This window comes from Pleurodeles waltl, chromosome 6 (assembly GCF_031143425.1).
Source record: "Pleurodeles waltl isolate 20211129_DDA chromosome 6, aPleWal1.hap1.20221129, whole genome shotgun sequence".
In the NCBI taxonomy this organism is placed as follows: Eukaryota; Metazoa; Chordata; class Amphibia; order Caudata; family Salamandridae; genus Pleurodeles; species Pleurodeles waltl.
Window position 1 is genome coordinate 431661970 of NC_090445.1, and position 18131 is coordinate 431680100.

At 46.5% G+C, this 18131-nt stretch overlaps 1 protein-coding gene across 10 annotated transcripts in view; it reads right to left on the reverse strand.

Moving 5' to 3' along the window:
- Window positions 1–18131, reverse strand: part of LOC138299844 (zinc finger CCCH domain-containing protein 11A-like) — a 273758-nt gene that overhangs the window by 85824 nt on the left and 169803 nt on the right. For all 10 annotated transcript variants that reach the window (XM_069238464.1, XM_069238454.1, XM_069238456.1 and 7 more), the window contains 2 exons: window positions 9358–9456; window positions 6262–6327 (listed from right to left, as the gene is read on the reverse strand). In XM_069238464.1, the coding sequence (XP_069094565.1) occupies window positions 6262–6327; window positions 9358–9456 (165 nt within the window). The remainder of the gene's footprint in view (window positions 1–6261; window positions 6328–9357; window positions 9457–18131) is intronic.

An 18131-nucleotide genomic window follows, 5' to 3' on the forward strand; every position in this document is an offset into this window, starting at 1 on the left:
GATCTGGAGGAAAGGTTCTTCCAAGCTGTGGGCCTAGAGTTCACCAACACGTCTGAGTGATGTGATGGTAACTAAGAACGCCACTTTCGAAGAAAGACACTGAAGATTACATGAATTAAGTGACTCAAAAGAAGGTCCGATGAGCCCTACAACCACAATATTGAGGTTCCAGGATGGTGCAGGAGGCACTCTGAGAGGAATAACCCTTTTAAGACCTTCCACGAAAACTTTGATGACTGGAATTTGGAACAAGGAAGTATGTTGTTGGTTTTGCAGATATGCAGCTACAAGATATAAACGAATGGAAGTGTAAACTAAATTTGCTTCCAGTAAATGGAACAAAAAACAATGTCTTAGACAGCAGCTTTAATGGGATTAATAAGTTTGGGTTGGCAGTAGCATACAAACATTTCCATTTCGCAGCATAACATGCTCTAGTTGTGCGTCTACGAGCTTCCCTGAGAATGCCCATACATTCTGCAGGCAATCCAAAGTAACCAAACTCTATGACTTCAGGAGCCATATCGCAAGGCTAAGTGACTTGGGGTCTAGATGTCTGATCTCTTCTTGATTTTGAGTGAGAAGGTCCGGCCTGTTGGGGAGCTTCACCTGGGGAACTAGTGAGAGGCCCAGAAATGTGGTGAACCATGACACACCCAAGTGGGAGCTACAATGATCATTGTGAGAGATGTGTGCCTGATTTTACAAAGCAGAAATGGAACAAGAGGGATAGGCGGAAAAGCATAAGCAATTATCCTTGGCCAGTTCATCTACAGAGCGTTGCCGCTGGATAGAGGGTGTGGGTGCCTGGAGGTGAAGCTTAAGCATTTTGCGTTTTCTGCTGTGACGAAAAGGTCTACCTGAGGAGTTCCCCACTTTAGGAAGCATTTTTCAAGGACTTGCTGGTGGAGTTCCCATTCGTGGCCTTGTTGCTGCATCCTGCTGAGCAGGTCGGGAACGTTGTTGTCCGTTCCTGAGGGATACTCTGCCACCAGGTGAATGTGATGGTGGAGAGCCCATTTCCATATTGTTTGAGAGAGTTGCGACAACCATGTCCCACCCCCACCCCCTTGTTTCTTTAGGTAATACATGGCTGTAATGTTGTCCATGCAGACTAAGATAACCTTGTGAGATAGGTGATGAAGAAATGCTTTCAGGGCTAGAAAGACTGCCTGAAGCTCGAGGTAATTTATATGGAGGGATTAGTGACGAAGATCCCAGAGGCCCTGTAGTATGAGGTCTTGAAGGTGAGCGCCCCAACCAGTCAGGGATGTGTCTGTGGTCAGAATGACCCGAGGCACAAGGTCCAGAAAAGGCAGCTCTTTCAACAGGTTGGTGATGTCCTACCACTACAGAGAGCAGTCAGTATGTAAGCCTAACACTAGAACCTTCAAGTGACCTTGTGACTGAGACCACTGATAACACAGACACTGCTGTATGGGACACATTTGGAGTCTGGCATGGGGAGCAATGGCAATGCAGGACGCCATCATCCGTAACAAGCGCACAATGGGGGAGGGGGGGTGTGTGTGGGTGTGGGTGTGGGTGTGGGTGTGTGTGTGTGTGTGTTTCTCTTGAAACTGAGGGAGCAGAGACTAAAAGCTCTGAATGCATGCTGGGTTGGGGTATGCTCACCCCAACTCTTCAGTGAGAAATGCTCTTAGGTAGGGCTGTATCTGAAGAGGTGTTAGATGGGATATGGCTAAGTTGATCGTGAGTCCCAATGTGTGAAGCAGGTCCACTGTCATCAGAGTGTGATATTGGCACTGTGGGAGTGTGCTAGCTTTGATGAGCCAGCCATCTAGGTAAGGGAACATGTGCATGCTTTGTCTTCTGAGATGTGCAGCAACTACTGCTAAGCACGTTGTGAAAACTCTGGGAACAGTTGAGACTCTGAAAGGCAGGACTTTGAACTGGTAATGTTTGCCTGCAACTACGAATTTAGGTATTTTCGGTGGGCAGGGTGGATGGGGAAGTAGATGTCTTTTAGATCTAGGGCTGTCATAAAGTCACCTTGTTGTAGAAGTGGAACAACATCTTGAAGAGTAACCATCTGAAAGTGTTCTGAGAGAATGTAGAGGTTTCATGGTCTGAGATCCAGAATAGGCCTGAGAGAGACGTCGTTTTTGGGAATGGGGAAGCATAGGGTGTATATCCTTGAGAAGGGCAAAGTGCTTGTGAGATAGTCTCCGAGTGAGAAGGGGAATGTTTGGAGGAGTAGTAATGAGGTCCAGACAGTAACCATGTTGGACCCATTGATCTGTGGTGATGTTGACCCATTCCGGATGAAAATGTTGAAAGGGGAAGGGATTAAGGAAGACTGAGGTAGTCACTGTTTTGAAGTGGCATTAGAGTCTCGGGTGGGGGTGCTTTTACTTCTGCCTCGGTTATTGCCTCTATAGGCTCCTATGAAGCAACACCTAGAATAGGAGGATGAAAGATGCCTGGGCTGGAAAGTAAACGCCCCTTTGTGAAGGAGCGTGAAGCGCACTCATGGCTTTTGCAGTATCCATATCTTTTTTCAGCTCATTGAGGGCCTAAAAGGTGCTCCTTGTCGAAGGGCAAACTAAGCACTGCTTACTTGACCTTTGGTTTGAACCCAGACCATCTAAGCCACGCGTGCCTTCTTATTAAAACACTAATGTTAATACCACATGCAGCTGTGTCTGCAGAATCTAGGACACAGCAGATTGAGTTGTTTGTAATTGTCTGCCCCTCTGCAACAATCTGCTGTCCTATTTTGTGGTGCTCATATGGGAGAAACTGGAGGTGCTCCTACATTTCATCCCAGTGAGCCTGGTCTTAACTAGCTAGTAGGGCCTGTGAGTTGGCGATGCACCAATGATTGGCTGCCACCCTTTTGCCAGCAGCATCCAGCTTTTTACTTTCCTTGTCTGGAGAAGGAGGAGGAAGGTCCCCTGGGGCCTGACTATTGGCCTGTTTCTGTGAAGTGGTGGCCACTAGAGAGTCTGGAAGGACCTGGGATCTGATGTATAGTGGGTCAAAGGGAGCTGGCTTATATTTTTGATCTACACTAGGTGTGATAACCCTAGAGCGGATAGGTTCTTTAAAACTTTTGTCTGTGTGACTGTAATGATATGTGAGTTTTGACCACTGACTCCATGTTGCACTTAGCCTAGCAGTACATCGTCACAGTAGTGATCACAAACTTAATTTTGCTTATTGACTTTATTTTAGCATTAGCCATTGCCACGTTAAAAGCTGCAAGTAGTTTTCCTCATTGTACAATGTGCACATGTTTTTTTTTTTCGTGTACTTTCCCACCAAGGGCTTAGGCTGAGGAGAATGTACTCCGATGGAAAGGGAATGGTCTTGTTTTGAATTGGCACCTTGTGACTGTGGCCAAGTCCTGACTTATTTTCAAAGCTAGCCTAACGCAATCAGCATTTTTTGAATAAATAACCTTCTGCAGTGAGAGGGAGGTTCTAAAATGTTCCTCTCTTGTTTGTTCAAAGTATTAGAGGCCGAGAGCAGATGGACCGGGGAAAGAATGTTTGCTGTTTGCAGATCTCAGGCATATCCAGGATGGTGGAGTGTGTCATCCTTCCTGTGAGGATAATTGATCTCTCGCTCCTCGATCGATCCTGGGATCTGGCAATCTGATGCTGAATAGGAGGGAGATGAAGCAATGATGCCCTTGCCTCATGCTGATGCATATTTTTTCATTCATTATTTGCATTATAATATAGATACATATATTTGCTGTGTATATTGCAGTGGAGAATCATTTGTACATGCTTTCATTTCTTTGATGTGACTATTTATAAACGTGTGCTTTCAGCATGCTACTCTCCTTTTAGGAACCTTGCGTAGTGAAATCATTAATGTCTTCTTTGGACTATGAAGCGCATTCCAGAAATTAGTGAATCAAAACAGTGACGAAGCATACCAGGGAGTATGGGGAGAAACTGGATATTCCTATGTGTGGATGTAAGTGTATCAAACAAGAAGTCCTGCTTGATGGGGTCCCTGTGCAGTTCAACATTATGGAAGGTGGCTGCCCGAGCTACTACCTGCTGTTAGAGTGTACTATCCTCTGGCGGGGTACAAGTCTGGGTCAGTATTTATCATGGGGTCAGTGCCATGTGTGTCCCATGGATTTGGTTCCTTCTGTGTCCCATCCAAATCTTCACCAGTATAAACAGAGGAACCATGAGGTGTCAGATCTCCTGCAATAAGTGAGGCAGGTGAATGAGGTGGAGGAGAAGCAGGGAGTGGAGGCGGTGGAGAAGATGTAGGAGGAAGAAGAGGTTAAGGATTGTGAGTTGTGCTGGTAGCATTTTCCTTAGTGTCCTCCTTTGGCGGTGTAAAAGTGTCCAAAGCCTCTTGAAAGGACAGTTTCCTCTTCAACATAATGGGGGGGAAGCAATAATGCACCCTGTACCCTCCTGGAGATGGAGGCAGCGCTGTCAAGCGACCATTGTCTCCAAAACAGGCGATGGCGTAGCTGACGACTGACTGGAGTCTTTCTGCTCCAAAGGTGTGGGCTCCCTTGTTTTCGATGCCAAAGTTTTCGGTTGATTTCCTTTCATCAGCACCAAATTAGAGGTGGGTGCTGGTTGGCTCAGAGCTGAAGTACTCTGCGCGAAGTTTGGATCGAGAGGGAAATGATGTACTGGACCGAAGTGCCGGAGGTCGACGCCTAAGACGTCTTGGTCTTGGCTATTTTCTAAGCCAAGCCAGAGAGTGGGGCAGCTGAAACAATATTTCTGAACCGGCCATGGCAAAGTAGCAATGGTGCTCCAGCAACCTCTACAAGGGGCTTTTCAGTAGTCTAACGGTGGGCAGGAGGGGCCACAGTACTCACAGGCTGCGTGGAAGTCACCTCGTGGCTGTCGATATCAGACTGCAGGTCAGAGTCCTGGATCGAAAAGACTTCCTCTTGTTTTCGCTCCTCCTGGGCATGTTCTTCCCCAAAGATGTTTGGGTGTCGTCCAGAGTCTTGTATGCCCTGCCATCTCCAACCGATGAACTTCTTTGACTGGAAGGATTTACAGGCATCGCAGGTGGCTTCTAGGCGGTCGGGGAGAGGCACAAGTTACACAGCAGATGTTTATCAGTGAATGGGACTTTTTCATGGCCTGACAAACAAACAAAATGGCGTCCGTTCAACCACCTCAGTATATTTTTCGGAGCTGCTTGGTGGGGTAGGCCTGAAACGGGTGAGGTCAGCATAGAGGGCGCGCGATCAGTGACTGGACCGATGAGTGAAGACAAATGCCAAGATGGAAATACGTGAGCGAGAAACAATACAGTTGAACCTGAGTGAGTTGAAAGACTGAGCAAAGACACACGTCCGAACCAGACAACAGGGAGTAAACAATCTAACAAAGGTGTTGATGCCTATGCACTTACTTTATATATACTTGTATACATATGTAGCTACATTTGCATGGCCATCTTTCACTATACTTCCTCTACACTCCTTTTCTCACCCACCTGGGGGAAAACAAAGGAGTCAATGTCCATGCGCAATATCACCTAGAAAGAGGAGTCACTCAATCATGTGACTCAGAATAATGCTTCTTCTAAGAAAAACAACTTGCAACACTTCATACCCAACTCTACATGCCAAAATTATGCAAAGCATGTGTATCTACATACACACATACCATCAAACAGGCATTAATTACAAATTGAATATTCACTGGATTAGACTAGAGTACCAAGCAATGAAATTCTCTGGCACAAAATACTGACCAACAGACTGACCGATCAAAGCTGCCAAACTTCTAAGTGATAAAACTAGAGATGAGTTCCTCAATGCAACAAGCAGCCTTGCATTTGGCGCACAAATAACTATATTTCACATCCAGCTGATCTCCACCACTGTTTCAACTTTACATTGTGGAGAGCTCCTCGGCAACAACTTCAGCCCCTGAGAAAAAACTTCACACCATGCAGACATGGTGCAGCAACACTCTTCAATGCTGGACTTAAACCAGCGTGAAAGTCTCCCAATATTGCAAACATACTTTCTGCAAGAGTACACAGATGCAAACTCCCTGGTAGTACAGTTATGAACCAAGGAATGTTTTCATTTTTAAAACTCACTCAGATTGTATAATTTCACTTGTGCAGTTGTCTTTTAGAAATGGTCTTGGTAAACATTGTAGAACCTGCCTGCTATCTCAAAGGGACACAGTCTTCTCCATTGTCAATTCATCCTTTCCAATGACTTCAGAATCCTAGCAAACATTTCTCATTCACAACACAACCGCATATTTACCGAAGCCATACCTGTCTCTGTGTTGCTCTGGTCACTGGGGAATCCCAACCGCTCTTTTATAGACCTCGGAAAATGGACTGAAAAAGACAACAACATTAACATGTGTTCTTAAAAGTACTTACATCGCAGTGTTACTGCCAGCCTATACATTTACAGAAGTGTGTACAGATATCTTTGAAAGCTGGTCTGTGAAATTATAACTGTAAAGATTGTCCTGTTAAAAGAAGAATATCCCTCATTCACAGGTGTGAGTGTACCATATCATACCAGGGAACAAGTGTTCCTGGAACATTTTGTAGGCTCCAAACATGCAATGGGCATTGCAAATGCCTATCACAAATGTTTGCTGTAGGAAGTTGGCTCTGTATGCACTATTTCAAAGTAAGGAATAGTATGCACAGAGTCCAAGGGTTCCCCTTAGAGGTAAGATAGTGGCAAAAAGAGATAATACTAATGCTCTATTTTGTGTTTGTGTGGTCGAGCAGTAGGCTTATCAAAGGAGTAGTGTTGAGCATTTGTTCTACACACACAGGCAATAAATGAGGAACACACACAGAGACAATTCCAGGCCAATAGGTTTTTGTATAGAAAAATATATTTTCTTAGTTTATTTTAAGAACCACAGGTTCAAATTTTACATGTAATACTTTAAATGGAAGGTATTGCAGGTAGGTACTTTAGGAACTTTGAATAATCACAATAGCATATATACTTTTCAAATAAATCACATATAGCTATTTTAAAACTAGACAGTGCAATTTTCACAGTTCCTAGGGGGGGAGTAAGAGTTTGTTATATTCTGCAGGTAAGTAAACCACCTACAGGGTTCAAGTTTGGGTCCAAGGTAGCCCACCGTTGGGGGTTCAGAGCAACCCCAAAGTTACCACACCAGCAGCTCAGGGCCGGACAGGTGCAGAGTTCAAAGTGGTGCCCAAAACGCATAGGCTTCAATGGAGAAGGGGGTGCCCTGGTTCCAGTCTGCCAGCAGTTAAGTACCCGCGTCTTCGGAGGGCAGACCAGGGGGGTTTTGTAGGGCACCGGGGGGGACACAAGTTAGCACAGAAAGTACACCCTCAGCAGCACGGGGGCGGCCGGGTGCAGTGTGCAAACACACATCGGGTTTCCGATGGAAATCAAGGGGAGACCAAGGGGTCTCTTCAGCGATGCAGGCAGGCAAGGGGGGGGCTCCTCGGGGTAGCCACCACCTGGGCAAGGGAGAGGGCCTCCTGGGGGTCACTCCTGCACTGGAGTTCCGATCTTTCAGGTCCTGGGGGCTGCGGGTGCAGAGTCTTTTCCAGGCGTCGGGATCTGGGAGTCAGGCAGTCGCGGTCAGGGGGAGCCTCGGGATTCCCTCTGCAGGCGTCGCTGTGGGGGCTCGGGGGGGGCAACTCTGGCTACTCACGGTCTTGTAGTCGCCGGGGAGTCCTCCCTGAAGTGTTTGTTCTCCACAAGTCGAGCCGGGGGCGTCGGGTGCAGAGTAGCAAGTCTCACACTTCTGGCGGGAAACGCAGTCGTTTTAAAGTTGCTCCTTTGGAAACAAAGTTGCAGTCTTGGGTGAACAGAGCCGCTGTCCTCGGGAGTTTCTTGGTCCTTCTAGAGCAGGGCAGTCCTCTGAGGATTCAGAGGTCACTGGTCCTGGGGAAAGCGTCGCTGGAGCAGTGTCTTTTAGAAGTGGTGAGACAGGCCGGTAGAGCTGGGGCCAAAGCAGTTGGTGTCTCCGTCTTCTCTGCAGGGTTTTTCAGCTTAGCAGTCCTCTTCTTCTTAGGTTGCAGGAATCTGGTTTCCTAGGTTCTGGGGAGCCCCTAAATACTGAATTTAGGGGTGTGTTTAGGTCTGGGAGGACAGTAGCCAATGGCTACTGTCCTTGAGGGTGGCTACACCCTCTTTGTGCCTCCTCCCTGAGGGGAGGGGGGCACATCCCTAATCCTATTGGGGGAATCCTCCATATGCAAGATGGAGGATTTCTAAAAGTCAGAGTCACCTCAGCTCAGGACACCTTAGGGGCTGTCCTGACTGGCCAGTGACTCCTCCTTGTTTTTCTCATTATCTCTCCTGGACTTGCCACCAAAAGTGGGGGCTGTGTCCAGGGGTGGGTATCTCCACTAGCTGGAGTGCCCTGGGGCATTGTAACACGAAGCCTGAGCCTTTGAAGCTCACTGCTAGGTGTTACAGTTCCTGCAGGGGGGAGGTGTGAAGCACCTCCACCCAGAGCAGGCTTTTGTTTCTGTCCTCAGAGAGCATAACGGCCCTCACCACATGGGGTCAGAAACTCGTCTCTCCGCAGCAGGCTGGCAGAGACCAGTCAGTCCTGCACTGAACAATTGGGTAAAATACAGGGGGCATCTCTAAGATGCCCTCTGTGTGCATTTTTTAATAAATCCAACACTGGCATCAGAGTGGGTTTATTATTCTGAGAAGTTTGATACTAAACTTCCCAGTATTCAGTGTAGCCATTATGGAGCTGTGGAGTTCGTTTTTGACAGACTCCCAGACCATATACTCTTATGGCTACCCTGCACTTACAATGTCTAAGGTTTTGCTTAGACACTGTAGGGGCATAGTGCTCATGCACCTATGCCCTCACCTGTGGTATAGTGCACCCTGCCTTAGGGCTGTAAGGACTGTTAGAGGGGTGACTTACCTATGCCATAGGCAGTGTGAGGTTGGCATGGCACCCTGAGGGGAGTGCCATGTCGACTTATTCATTTTCTCCCCACCAGCACACACAAGCTGGCAAGCAGTGTGTCTGTGCTGAGTGAGGGGTCCCTCGGGTGGCATAAGACATGCTGCCGCCCTTAGAGACCTTCCCTGGCATCAGGGCCCTTGGTACAAGGGGTACCATTTACAAGGGACTTACCTGGATGCCAGGGTTGTGCCAATTGTGGAGGCAATGGTACATTTTAGGTGAAAGAACACTGGTGCTGGGGCCTGGTTAGCAGGGTCCCAGCACACGTCTCAGTCAAGTCAGCATCAGTATCAGGCAAAAAGTGGGGGGTAACTGCAACAGGGAGCCATTTCTTTACATTTGCCCTCTCAGATTGTCCTAAGAAAGTCGTCTCATGGGGGTTAACATAAAGAAACCATTAACCAAAAAATGTTCTTTATACCTTTCTTCTGAGCTTCATTTACGCTCAACTCCGAAGACTTGATCTTCCGGCCGAGCCTCTCAGCCAGACTTCGTTTCAATGCAGGGCCAGTAACTTCATCTACAGCAAGGAGGAAATGTAAATGTCAATTAAAACTCTCACACCAAGGAGAAGGCTAAATACTTGTTGTTTTATGTGTGTAGTAAATACACTTAATTAAAGCAATCATTGTAAGATTATGCATATGTTTCAGCACAACGTCTGCTCTCAATGAGAGTGAAATGAGCTACACTTAAGAAACCTTATCAATAAATAATGTCTACTGTCTTCAGTGCTCAATTAAGTAAATACAGTAAATCTTTCTTGTTCAATATTGGATGCCTGAGGCAGGTGGCCTAACAATCAGGTAAGTGACTTTTCACCTTTCAAATCCATGGAGCATTTCCTAGCAATGAGCTTGTAGAAGCTGGCTCTTTAGGTAGTGGACCAAAATGAGATGCATTATGCAAAGAGTCCAGGCAATTCCCAGAGTTATTACAGAGGCACAAATGACATCCCAAATGCTCTCTTTTGTGGTAGTGTGGCCGAGCAGTTAGGCACATCAAAGGGTAATGCCAAGCATGTAAGGCACACACTCATACAGTAAGTGAGACACACACACACAAAGAAATGCGACACCAACTTATAAAAAATAACACATGCTTTTATATAAACTTTGATACCAAAATCACCGGAATCAGGTGAGTACTTTTCTGGTTATGTATTTCTAGAGTTTGCAAAGTTGACAGTGCATTTTTCAGGTGATGAGGTTATGTCATCCTACGGAGGAAGAACAAATACTGCATACAGGTATGGGTCAGCAACTTACGGGACCAATCTCCTGGGTTAAGGTAAGTATGGGGCAAGTGCTAAGGCCACACCAACAGGTCATCTTGGGCGCCACTGGGGTGGCCGAGTGCAGGGGTGCAGTTCAGCATCGGGTGTCCTGTGTAAGTTCATGGGTATCGGTCTGGTCACAAAGTGGCTGCTGGGGTGGACTGAGTCCAGTCTGGGCAAACCAGCAATGGGGTTCAAATCTTGTGATGCTCAGGATCGTAGGGACATCAGTGGTCCTGTTCTCCGTCCGTGCAGAGATGGTTTGGATCATCACAGGTGGCAGTGGAGAAGGCCCACAAAGACTGGATGCAGAAGTGGACTGGGGTTCCAGTTTGTCCGAACCAACAAGTGGGCTCGGGCTTCATGAGCCTGAGGGATAGGGATACCAGTGGTATTCTTCCCCTTGGTCTGGAGTATCCGGGTGCAGAGGTGCAGTGGACCATCTGGTCTCAGTCACCAGAGGTGGTTGCGGTGAAGTAGGGGGATGGTCTGCAAAAACATGCTGCAGATGCCTCTGGGAAATCCACAGTGGGCAAACTCAAGGTGGGCTTTGTCTCTGGAGCACCTGGGGGCCAAGCTGAAACGGATGGCCCACTTCAGCCTGGGCTAAGCAGCTCGAGTAGAGTGGTGATGTCCACCGTTGTGTTTTTGGCAGTCCCAGTTCTCACAGTTCTGTCTTGGGTTGCCTGCAGATGGATGCAGAGAAGGAGCTCCTCTGCTCCAAGGGAGTTGTTCTTTAAGATCTGAGAAGGACTGGCAGCTCTCCCGGTATCTTGGAGGCTGCAGCGGCAGGACAAGTCAGTTGCTCCTCGAGGGTCAGGTGCAACTGGACAGGCTAGCAGGGTTGGCGGCCAAGGCTGTCGTGATCGGTTCTTGGGTTCAGCAGGCTTCTTGCCACTCCTTTCGTGTCCAGCAAAGATCTGAGATCCTGGTACCAGGGGAATCCACTAAATAGTCCATTTGGGGCAGGCTTGAGGGGGACTGAAGGTTAGTAGCCAATGGGCTACTTACCCTTGGGGTCACTAAGCCCCCTAGATGACCACTTCATTTGGAGAGTGGGCATCACCCTGTCCCAGAATTCCTAATTCCACCAAACATAAGATGGCGGAATTCCAAAGGCTGTGTTAATTTCAGGCTGATCATCCCATGGGTGTGTCCAGCCTGGAAATGCAACACCTCCTGCAAAGCTAATTTTCCCACCTGCTCCAGTGCCAGATGAGCCCTGGGGCAGAGGTGTCAGCATCTTCCTCTGAGGATTGCCAGATCTGCATACTAAAGGCAGTGGGACTTCTTTAAAGCCTCCTGCCTTGGAATTAAGGTAGGTAGGTGTGTGTGTGTGTGTGTGTGTGTGTGTGTGTGTGTGCGCCTCTCTGTGTGTCTGTCTGTGCGTCTGTCTGTGTGTGTCTGTAACACCCCTGCCAGAGAAGACTTTGTTTCTGATCTCCAGAGAGCAAAGGCTCTCATTCTTGGAATGAAGGTAGGTAGGTGTCTGTCTCTGTCTCTGTCTCTGTGTGTCTGTCTCTGTCTCTGTGTGTCTGTCTCTGTCTCTGTGTGTCTGTCTCTGTCTCTGTGTGTCTGTCTCTGACTCTGTCTCTGTGTGTCTGTCTCTGTCTCTGTCTCTGTCTGTCTGTGTCTGTCTGTCTGTGTCTGTAACACCCCTGCCAGAGAAGACTTTGTTTCTGATCTCCAGAGAGCAAAGGCTCTCATTTTTGGAATGAAGGTAGGTAGGTGTCTGTCTCTGTCTGCCTGTGTCTGTCTGTCTGCCTGTGTCTGTCTGTCTGCCTGTGTCTGTCTGTCTGCCTGTGTCTGTCTGTCTGCCTGTGTCTGTCTGTCTGCCTGTGTCTGTCTGTCTGTGTCTGCCTGCCTGTGTCTGCCTGCCTGTGTCTGTGTCTGTGTCTGTGTCTGTGTCTGTCTGTCTGTCTCTGTGTCTGTCTCTGTGTCTGTCTCTGTGTCTGTCTCTGTGTCTGTCTCTGTGTCTGTCTCTGTGTCTGTCTCTGTGTCTGTCTCTGTGTCTGTCTGTCTGTCTGTCTGTCTGTCTGTCTGTCTGTCTGTCTGTCTGTCTGTCTGCCTGCCTGTCTGTCTGCCTGCCTGCGTGTGTGTGTGTGTGTGTGTGTGTGTGTGTGTGTGTGTGTGACACCCCTGCCAGAGCAGACTTAGTTTCTGATCTCCAGAGAGCAAAGGCTCTCATTCTTGGGAGTCAGCATCTTGTCTGTTGATGGAAGGCTGGCTAGAACCAGTCAGTGAGCCCACCAGCAGTTGGTAGGTTTTCAGAGGGCACCTCTAAGATGCCTTATGGGTGCATGTATTAATATATCTATCACAGGAACCAGTGAAGGTTTATTAATATGAGATGTTTGATACCAAATATCCCTATTTTCAGTGAAGCCATCATGTAGCTGGGGAACTCATACTGACCAGCGTCCAGCACATGCATTTAAAATGGTTTCCCTGTTCACTTACTATGTCTAAGAATTGCCAAAGACATAGCAGGAGCATATCTGAGGTTGCAGATATGTCCACACGTGTAATATAATGCACCCTGCATTAGGGCTGTAAGACCTGCTGTAGGGGTGACTTACAAATATTACATGCAGTGTTTAGGGGGCATGGCACACAGGCTGTGTTCCATGACGTATTATCACTTTTCAAAGCACCTTCTCACGCAGTCTGCGCAAGGTTGGTGCTGGGTCCCTTAGAGTGGCACAAGTTGTACTGTAGTTCTTAGGGGCCCTCTTTAGTAACCATGCCCTAAGTATCAGGGGTACCATTTACTAAGGACTTACAAAGTTGCGAAAGGGCTTGGCCACCTGGGGATAAAGTGTTTTGGGGAAGGGACAATGGCACTGGGGACCTGGTTAGCAGGAAACCAGTGCACTTCAGGCAAAGTTGCATCAAAAACCAGGCAAAAAGTAGGGTTGGGGCAGGGTGGGTACTGCAACCAGAACACAGCTTCCCACACTATGGCAGAGAGGTGCACCTGTAGGGAGAAGACTGACAGACCCTCATCTAGTAGAAGGGTGAGGTAAATCACCACTATCCAATGCGCCCAGCGCTCCTTGGCTCCCTACAGTGTAGCTTTTTTTTTGTGATGCCCCTTCTGGCTTCTGAGTACTTTAGTGTTTTTGTTTGGCAGGCTCGGGGACCAAATTCTACATTCTAGAGGTTTTGGGTGATATATCTACCCCCCTCCAAAGCCTTGAACAAAGAAAGCTTTATTATTCTATGTTGTGCCATTTCCATTAGATCCGAAAACCAGGTCTGTCTGACCCACTGCAGGGTGATCAGTATTAGTGCCATGGTCCTTTGCCTGCATCTGTTTAGCACCACTGGTATCAGAGACAGTGGTGGAAAAGAATACAGAAATCTCCCTGACCAGTCTATTGACAGAGCATTCACCTCTAAACCCTGTTCTGGGTACCTGGAGGCAAACTTTGGCATTTTGTGTTTTCTTGTTGCCGATGCGCCTATATGTGGTATTCCCCACCTGTGGAAGATATTGTCCACAATTTGATGTTTGAGCTCCTACTGCTGGGTGGACTTCTCTAGTCCGTTAACTTGTCTGCTTTCTGTATTCTGCACTCCTGGCAGTTGGAAGGCTATCAGCGTTATGTTCCTCTAGGTGGCCCAACACCATATTATCCTGTGTCAGCCGGGACAGTGGGTGTGAACTTGTCCCACCGTTTGTTGAGGTAGAACACTGTGGTAATGTTGTCTGTCAATATTTGGACCACTTCTATCTTGACGTGGTTAGGGAAGGCTTTCAGAGTCAGGAAAAGTTTTTAGTTCCAGAAAACGTATGTACTTCAAAGCTTCCTCTGAGTTCCAAAGGCATCAGTTGTTCAGTTTCCCCATGTGTGCTCCCCACCCAGTCTGGGATGCATCAGTTGTGATGGTCACTGAGAGAGTTTGGGCTTTGAATGATGTATCAACTGTGAAGTTTCTTGTGTTCCACCTCTCTGTCCGCACCTCTTCAGTTACAACCATTCGCTCCCCTCCTCCATCCCAACTTCCGGTCGCCTGTGACCATTGTGCTTGTAGCCATTCCTGGTGAGGTCTCAAGTGTAGTCAGGGAGGTTGTACTAGTGGAATGCAAGAAACCATCCTCTTCATTATGGTCCCACTGTCCGAGACAATCCCTTCTGGTGCACGTGAGCTTGCTGCATTACAACCATTGCTCTCACGTTTGTTGGGAATGCCTCGACTTCGGATGAGTTCAAAATGGTGCCCAGAAAGATCTTTTCCCTTCAAGGTGGTTAAGACTATGGTGAATCCCATGTTGTGCAATGTTTGCATAACTGTCCTTGAATTCTTCTAGCATCAACGGAACTATCCTGATTTCACCAGCCCGCCAGCCGTTTAAGGAAGGGTAGACATGGATTTTGAGACTTTCTAGGTGCGACAACTTCCACCAAGCACTTTGTGAACACCATGGGATTTGATTTTATGCTAAATGGGAGTACTTTATACTCGTAAAGCATTCCTCAACCGCTAACCTCAGGAATATTTTGCTTTTGTTGTTCAAAGGAACCTGGAGGTAAACATCTTTTTGGGGCTATTGTTGCCTTGTAGGCCCCTTGCTGCAGGCAAGGTATGACTTCCTATAATGCACCTATCTTTCATTTTTGTGTCTTTATGAACTTGCTTAAGGTGCACAGTTTCTGGGTAGGTCTGAGTGTGTTGTCCAGATTTCGTAACACAAAATATGTTTAGTACACTCCTTGTAGACTTTGTACCTTTTCTACTGCATGTTTGTTGATGAGGTTCTTCACCTCCTGCAGTCAGGCCCCCCAAAAACTTATCATAAAAATTGAAATTTTGTGTCACACAATAGCATTTATTGGTGCATTTTTTGCTGCGAAATACAGTATTAGAATGCAATTTTTGTATCTTTGTATTCCTCTTGGAATAGCTCAGAGGGCTAATCCCTCCCAATAGACAATTCATGACATTCGGCTGGACACAGCTATCCCCAAATTCCCATATACCGGGCATCCTTTTTTTTCGAGGCCCCCCTTTCTTTTTTCTCGATCGCATTTATCAATTACTAACAATTACATAAACACATTGGAAGAGTGTTATCTTTTTCATTGCTGTTTGCCATCCATGCTGTGCTTGGGTGACTAAAGTCGCCCTATGTGTACTCCCCCAAATCAGTTAAGGATCGATACAACCTCTTTCACCTAAATTATGTTGTGACTGGAGGTGGTGTCAGTGGCTTCATTGTTGTGGGGCATAGGCCATTGTTTCTATACCTGTGGGTGGAGGATGCACCATAGGCATTTCCTAGTTAAATATCTATCAAGTCCCTATAAATTGGTTTGTTTGTCTTCATCATGTGTGGGCATATGTGGAAGTTCTGGGCTGATATGCATCTGTTTACACAGGAAAGAGTACACTGCTGTTCTATTTCGACCCTGTGTGCAAACAACGGTGTCTCCTTTGGGAAAGTTGGCTTCTTCCAGCCTGACATTTTTCCTCCCCCAGCCAACTTTCCCCAAACCTGCTTTACCTGCTGAATTGCAGTCAGTCCATTGGCTTTGCTCTAAGTAGTATGTCAAAATATAATTGTCCAACATATTGTCAGACAGAAATATTATGACAAATACAGTTTACAAAAATATTGTACTTCTGGGTGTACATTTACTAATACTAACTCCAGTGGGATAATATTTTGGAAAACTATACTGGATTCAATATTTCTGTCTTACAAAATGTTGGATATGATATTATGGAGGTGATGGGTACAAAAATGGTCGGAAGCTGAAAGCCTGGCACTGCATAGGGAACAAGCTTGAGCACTCCTAGCACTTACTGGCAGAAGCCAATGCAGACTGTTATTTCTGATTATAGGTGCATAATATTTGGGAAGGGACAATCAAAGCACAACTCTCAATCACCCTCCATAATGCACAGAGCATTACCCAAAGGCATGAATAGTGAAGGTAAAGGGCTGAAGCAAGGGTCCTTCGATTTCGCACACTCTGCACACAGCAGATGGTGCATGAATTGTGCTCCCTCTAAAGATCTTCCCTACCATGATTGTGCACAAAGTATAGGAGACAGTAAATTTAAACAGATAAAAGTGCAAATCCCAATTACCAAGTATAGCATAGAAGGCATACATAACGCTAACGCACAATGACCCAACAGTCCTTTACGTTGAAAACAAGCACATTTTGAATGGCTAAGAGCTCCAAACATTCCAACAAAAGACATAGCACTCTTATTTCCTCAATTTAAAGGAAAAGGTGAGATGGTAACTAGAAACACAGAGGGCCAACATTATCAACACTTTTAACCAGGCTTGGATTACTTTTGTGATGCAAACTCAGCACCAACTTTTGATTTTGTGATTTACTTTCCTGCATAAAACATGTTTTGCACTGGAAAGTAGTCCTAAAGCAATACAAAGTAGCACCTTGCACTCCTTAGTGCTACTTTCATCAAGGGAGCATATGATTGGTAGTCATGGCTGTTGCCATGCATTTACATCATGTTATATTATGTGTATTTGTATAGTGCACAACTCACCTGGGAGAGTTTCCTGGCTCTGAAGCAGGAGCTGTATCCGCTGAGTAAGATTCAAAGCTTGGCGAAAAGCCAGATCTTCAGTTCTTTGTGGATTTCATGAACTGAGGAGGAGGCTCTGATTCCAGGTTTTAGGGGTGAGGCAGAAGACGGCATGACTGCAAGATCTGGCTCAGCGTATGCGGGGGGGCCAAGGGCTGTTTGCAAGTAGGAGTCCTGCTGTGCAGAAGTTCTTAAGGAGGTATGTGGGGCCATTGTTGTGTGAGGCTTTGTGTGTACATGGGTTTTAAGAACCATTGGAGCTCTCTGAGGTGTAGAATGAGTACAGAGGTTGGAGGTGGAGGATGAGATTGGTCACATAGTTGTTAATGTGTTGGAGTATCCTGGTTAGTTGAGCATTGATTCCACCATAGAGTGCATTGCTGTAGTTCAGCTTGCAGGTGTGATAGGGCTTTGGTGACGGCTCCACAAGTGTTGGAGAACCATTGGAAGATCCTCTTGAGTTTGTGAAAGCAGGAGACTGAGACTGCATTAATTTGGCTGTTCCTGGCAAGTTGGTTCTCAATTACTATTCTGAGGGTCTTTGGTGCTGGGAGGGGTGTGCATATGAGTTTGGCAGGCCACTAGGTGGAGTCCCAGAACGAGCTGTCTTTGCCAAAGATTACTACTTAAGTCTTATTTGTGTTGAGCATGAGGCAGTTGGTTTTCATCCCTCTGGTAACTTTGGTCAAGCAAGTGGAGAGAAGAGTGCAGGTGTTGGACATCTTGTTAAAGAGGGACAGTATGAGCCAAGTGTCATTAGCAAAGTATATGATGTTGATTCCATGGGCGCAAAAGAAGTTAGTTAGTGGGGTCATGCAGGTGTTGAACAGAGTGGGGCTGAGTGAGGATTCCTGTGGAATTCTACAAATTAGGTTGGCATTTTTCAAGATGAAGAACGTCAGGCTGACCAACTGGCTGTGGACATGGCTTTTGACAAATCCCTATCTACTAGCCTCGGCAGACAGGGCCAAAAATATTTGCATATTCAAGGCAAGAGTTAAGTTAAAGAAAAGTTTAATGAGTCAAAACCTTACTAAATTTGCATTCTTGCTGTACTGTACATCAAACATATAAAGTTGGGGAAGTGTTAAAATATGTCAAAGCATAGTATTTTTTACAGGAAGGATTCCATTCCAATACAAACTCTATGCTCAACATCACATACACCCTTGTAGTATGGTGCAAGGATGTGTGTACATTGGTGGAAGGCAGCATGCAGTGCACCAGAGAAGTGAAGATAAAACAACAGTGCAATATCTTTGTAGATTTGGAGCAGTTCTACTCTCGTTTCATGCAATGCCATGCAACAGTTTTTACTGCTGCACTAAGTTGCAGGATTTCTTAGCAAA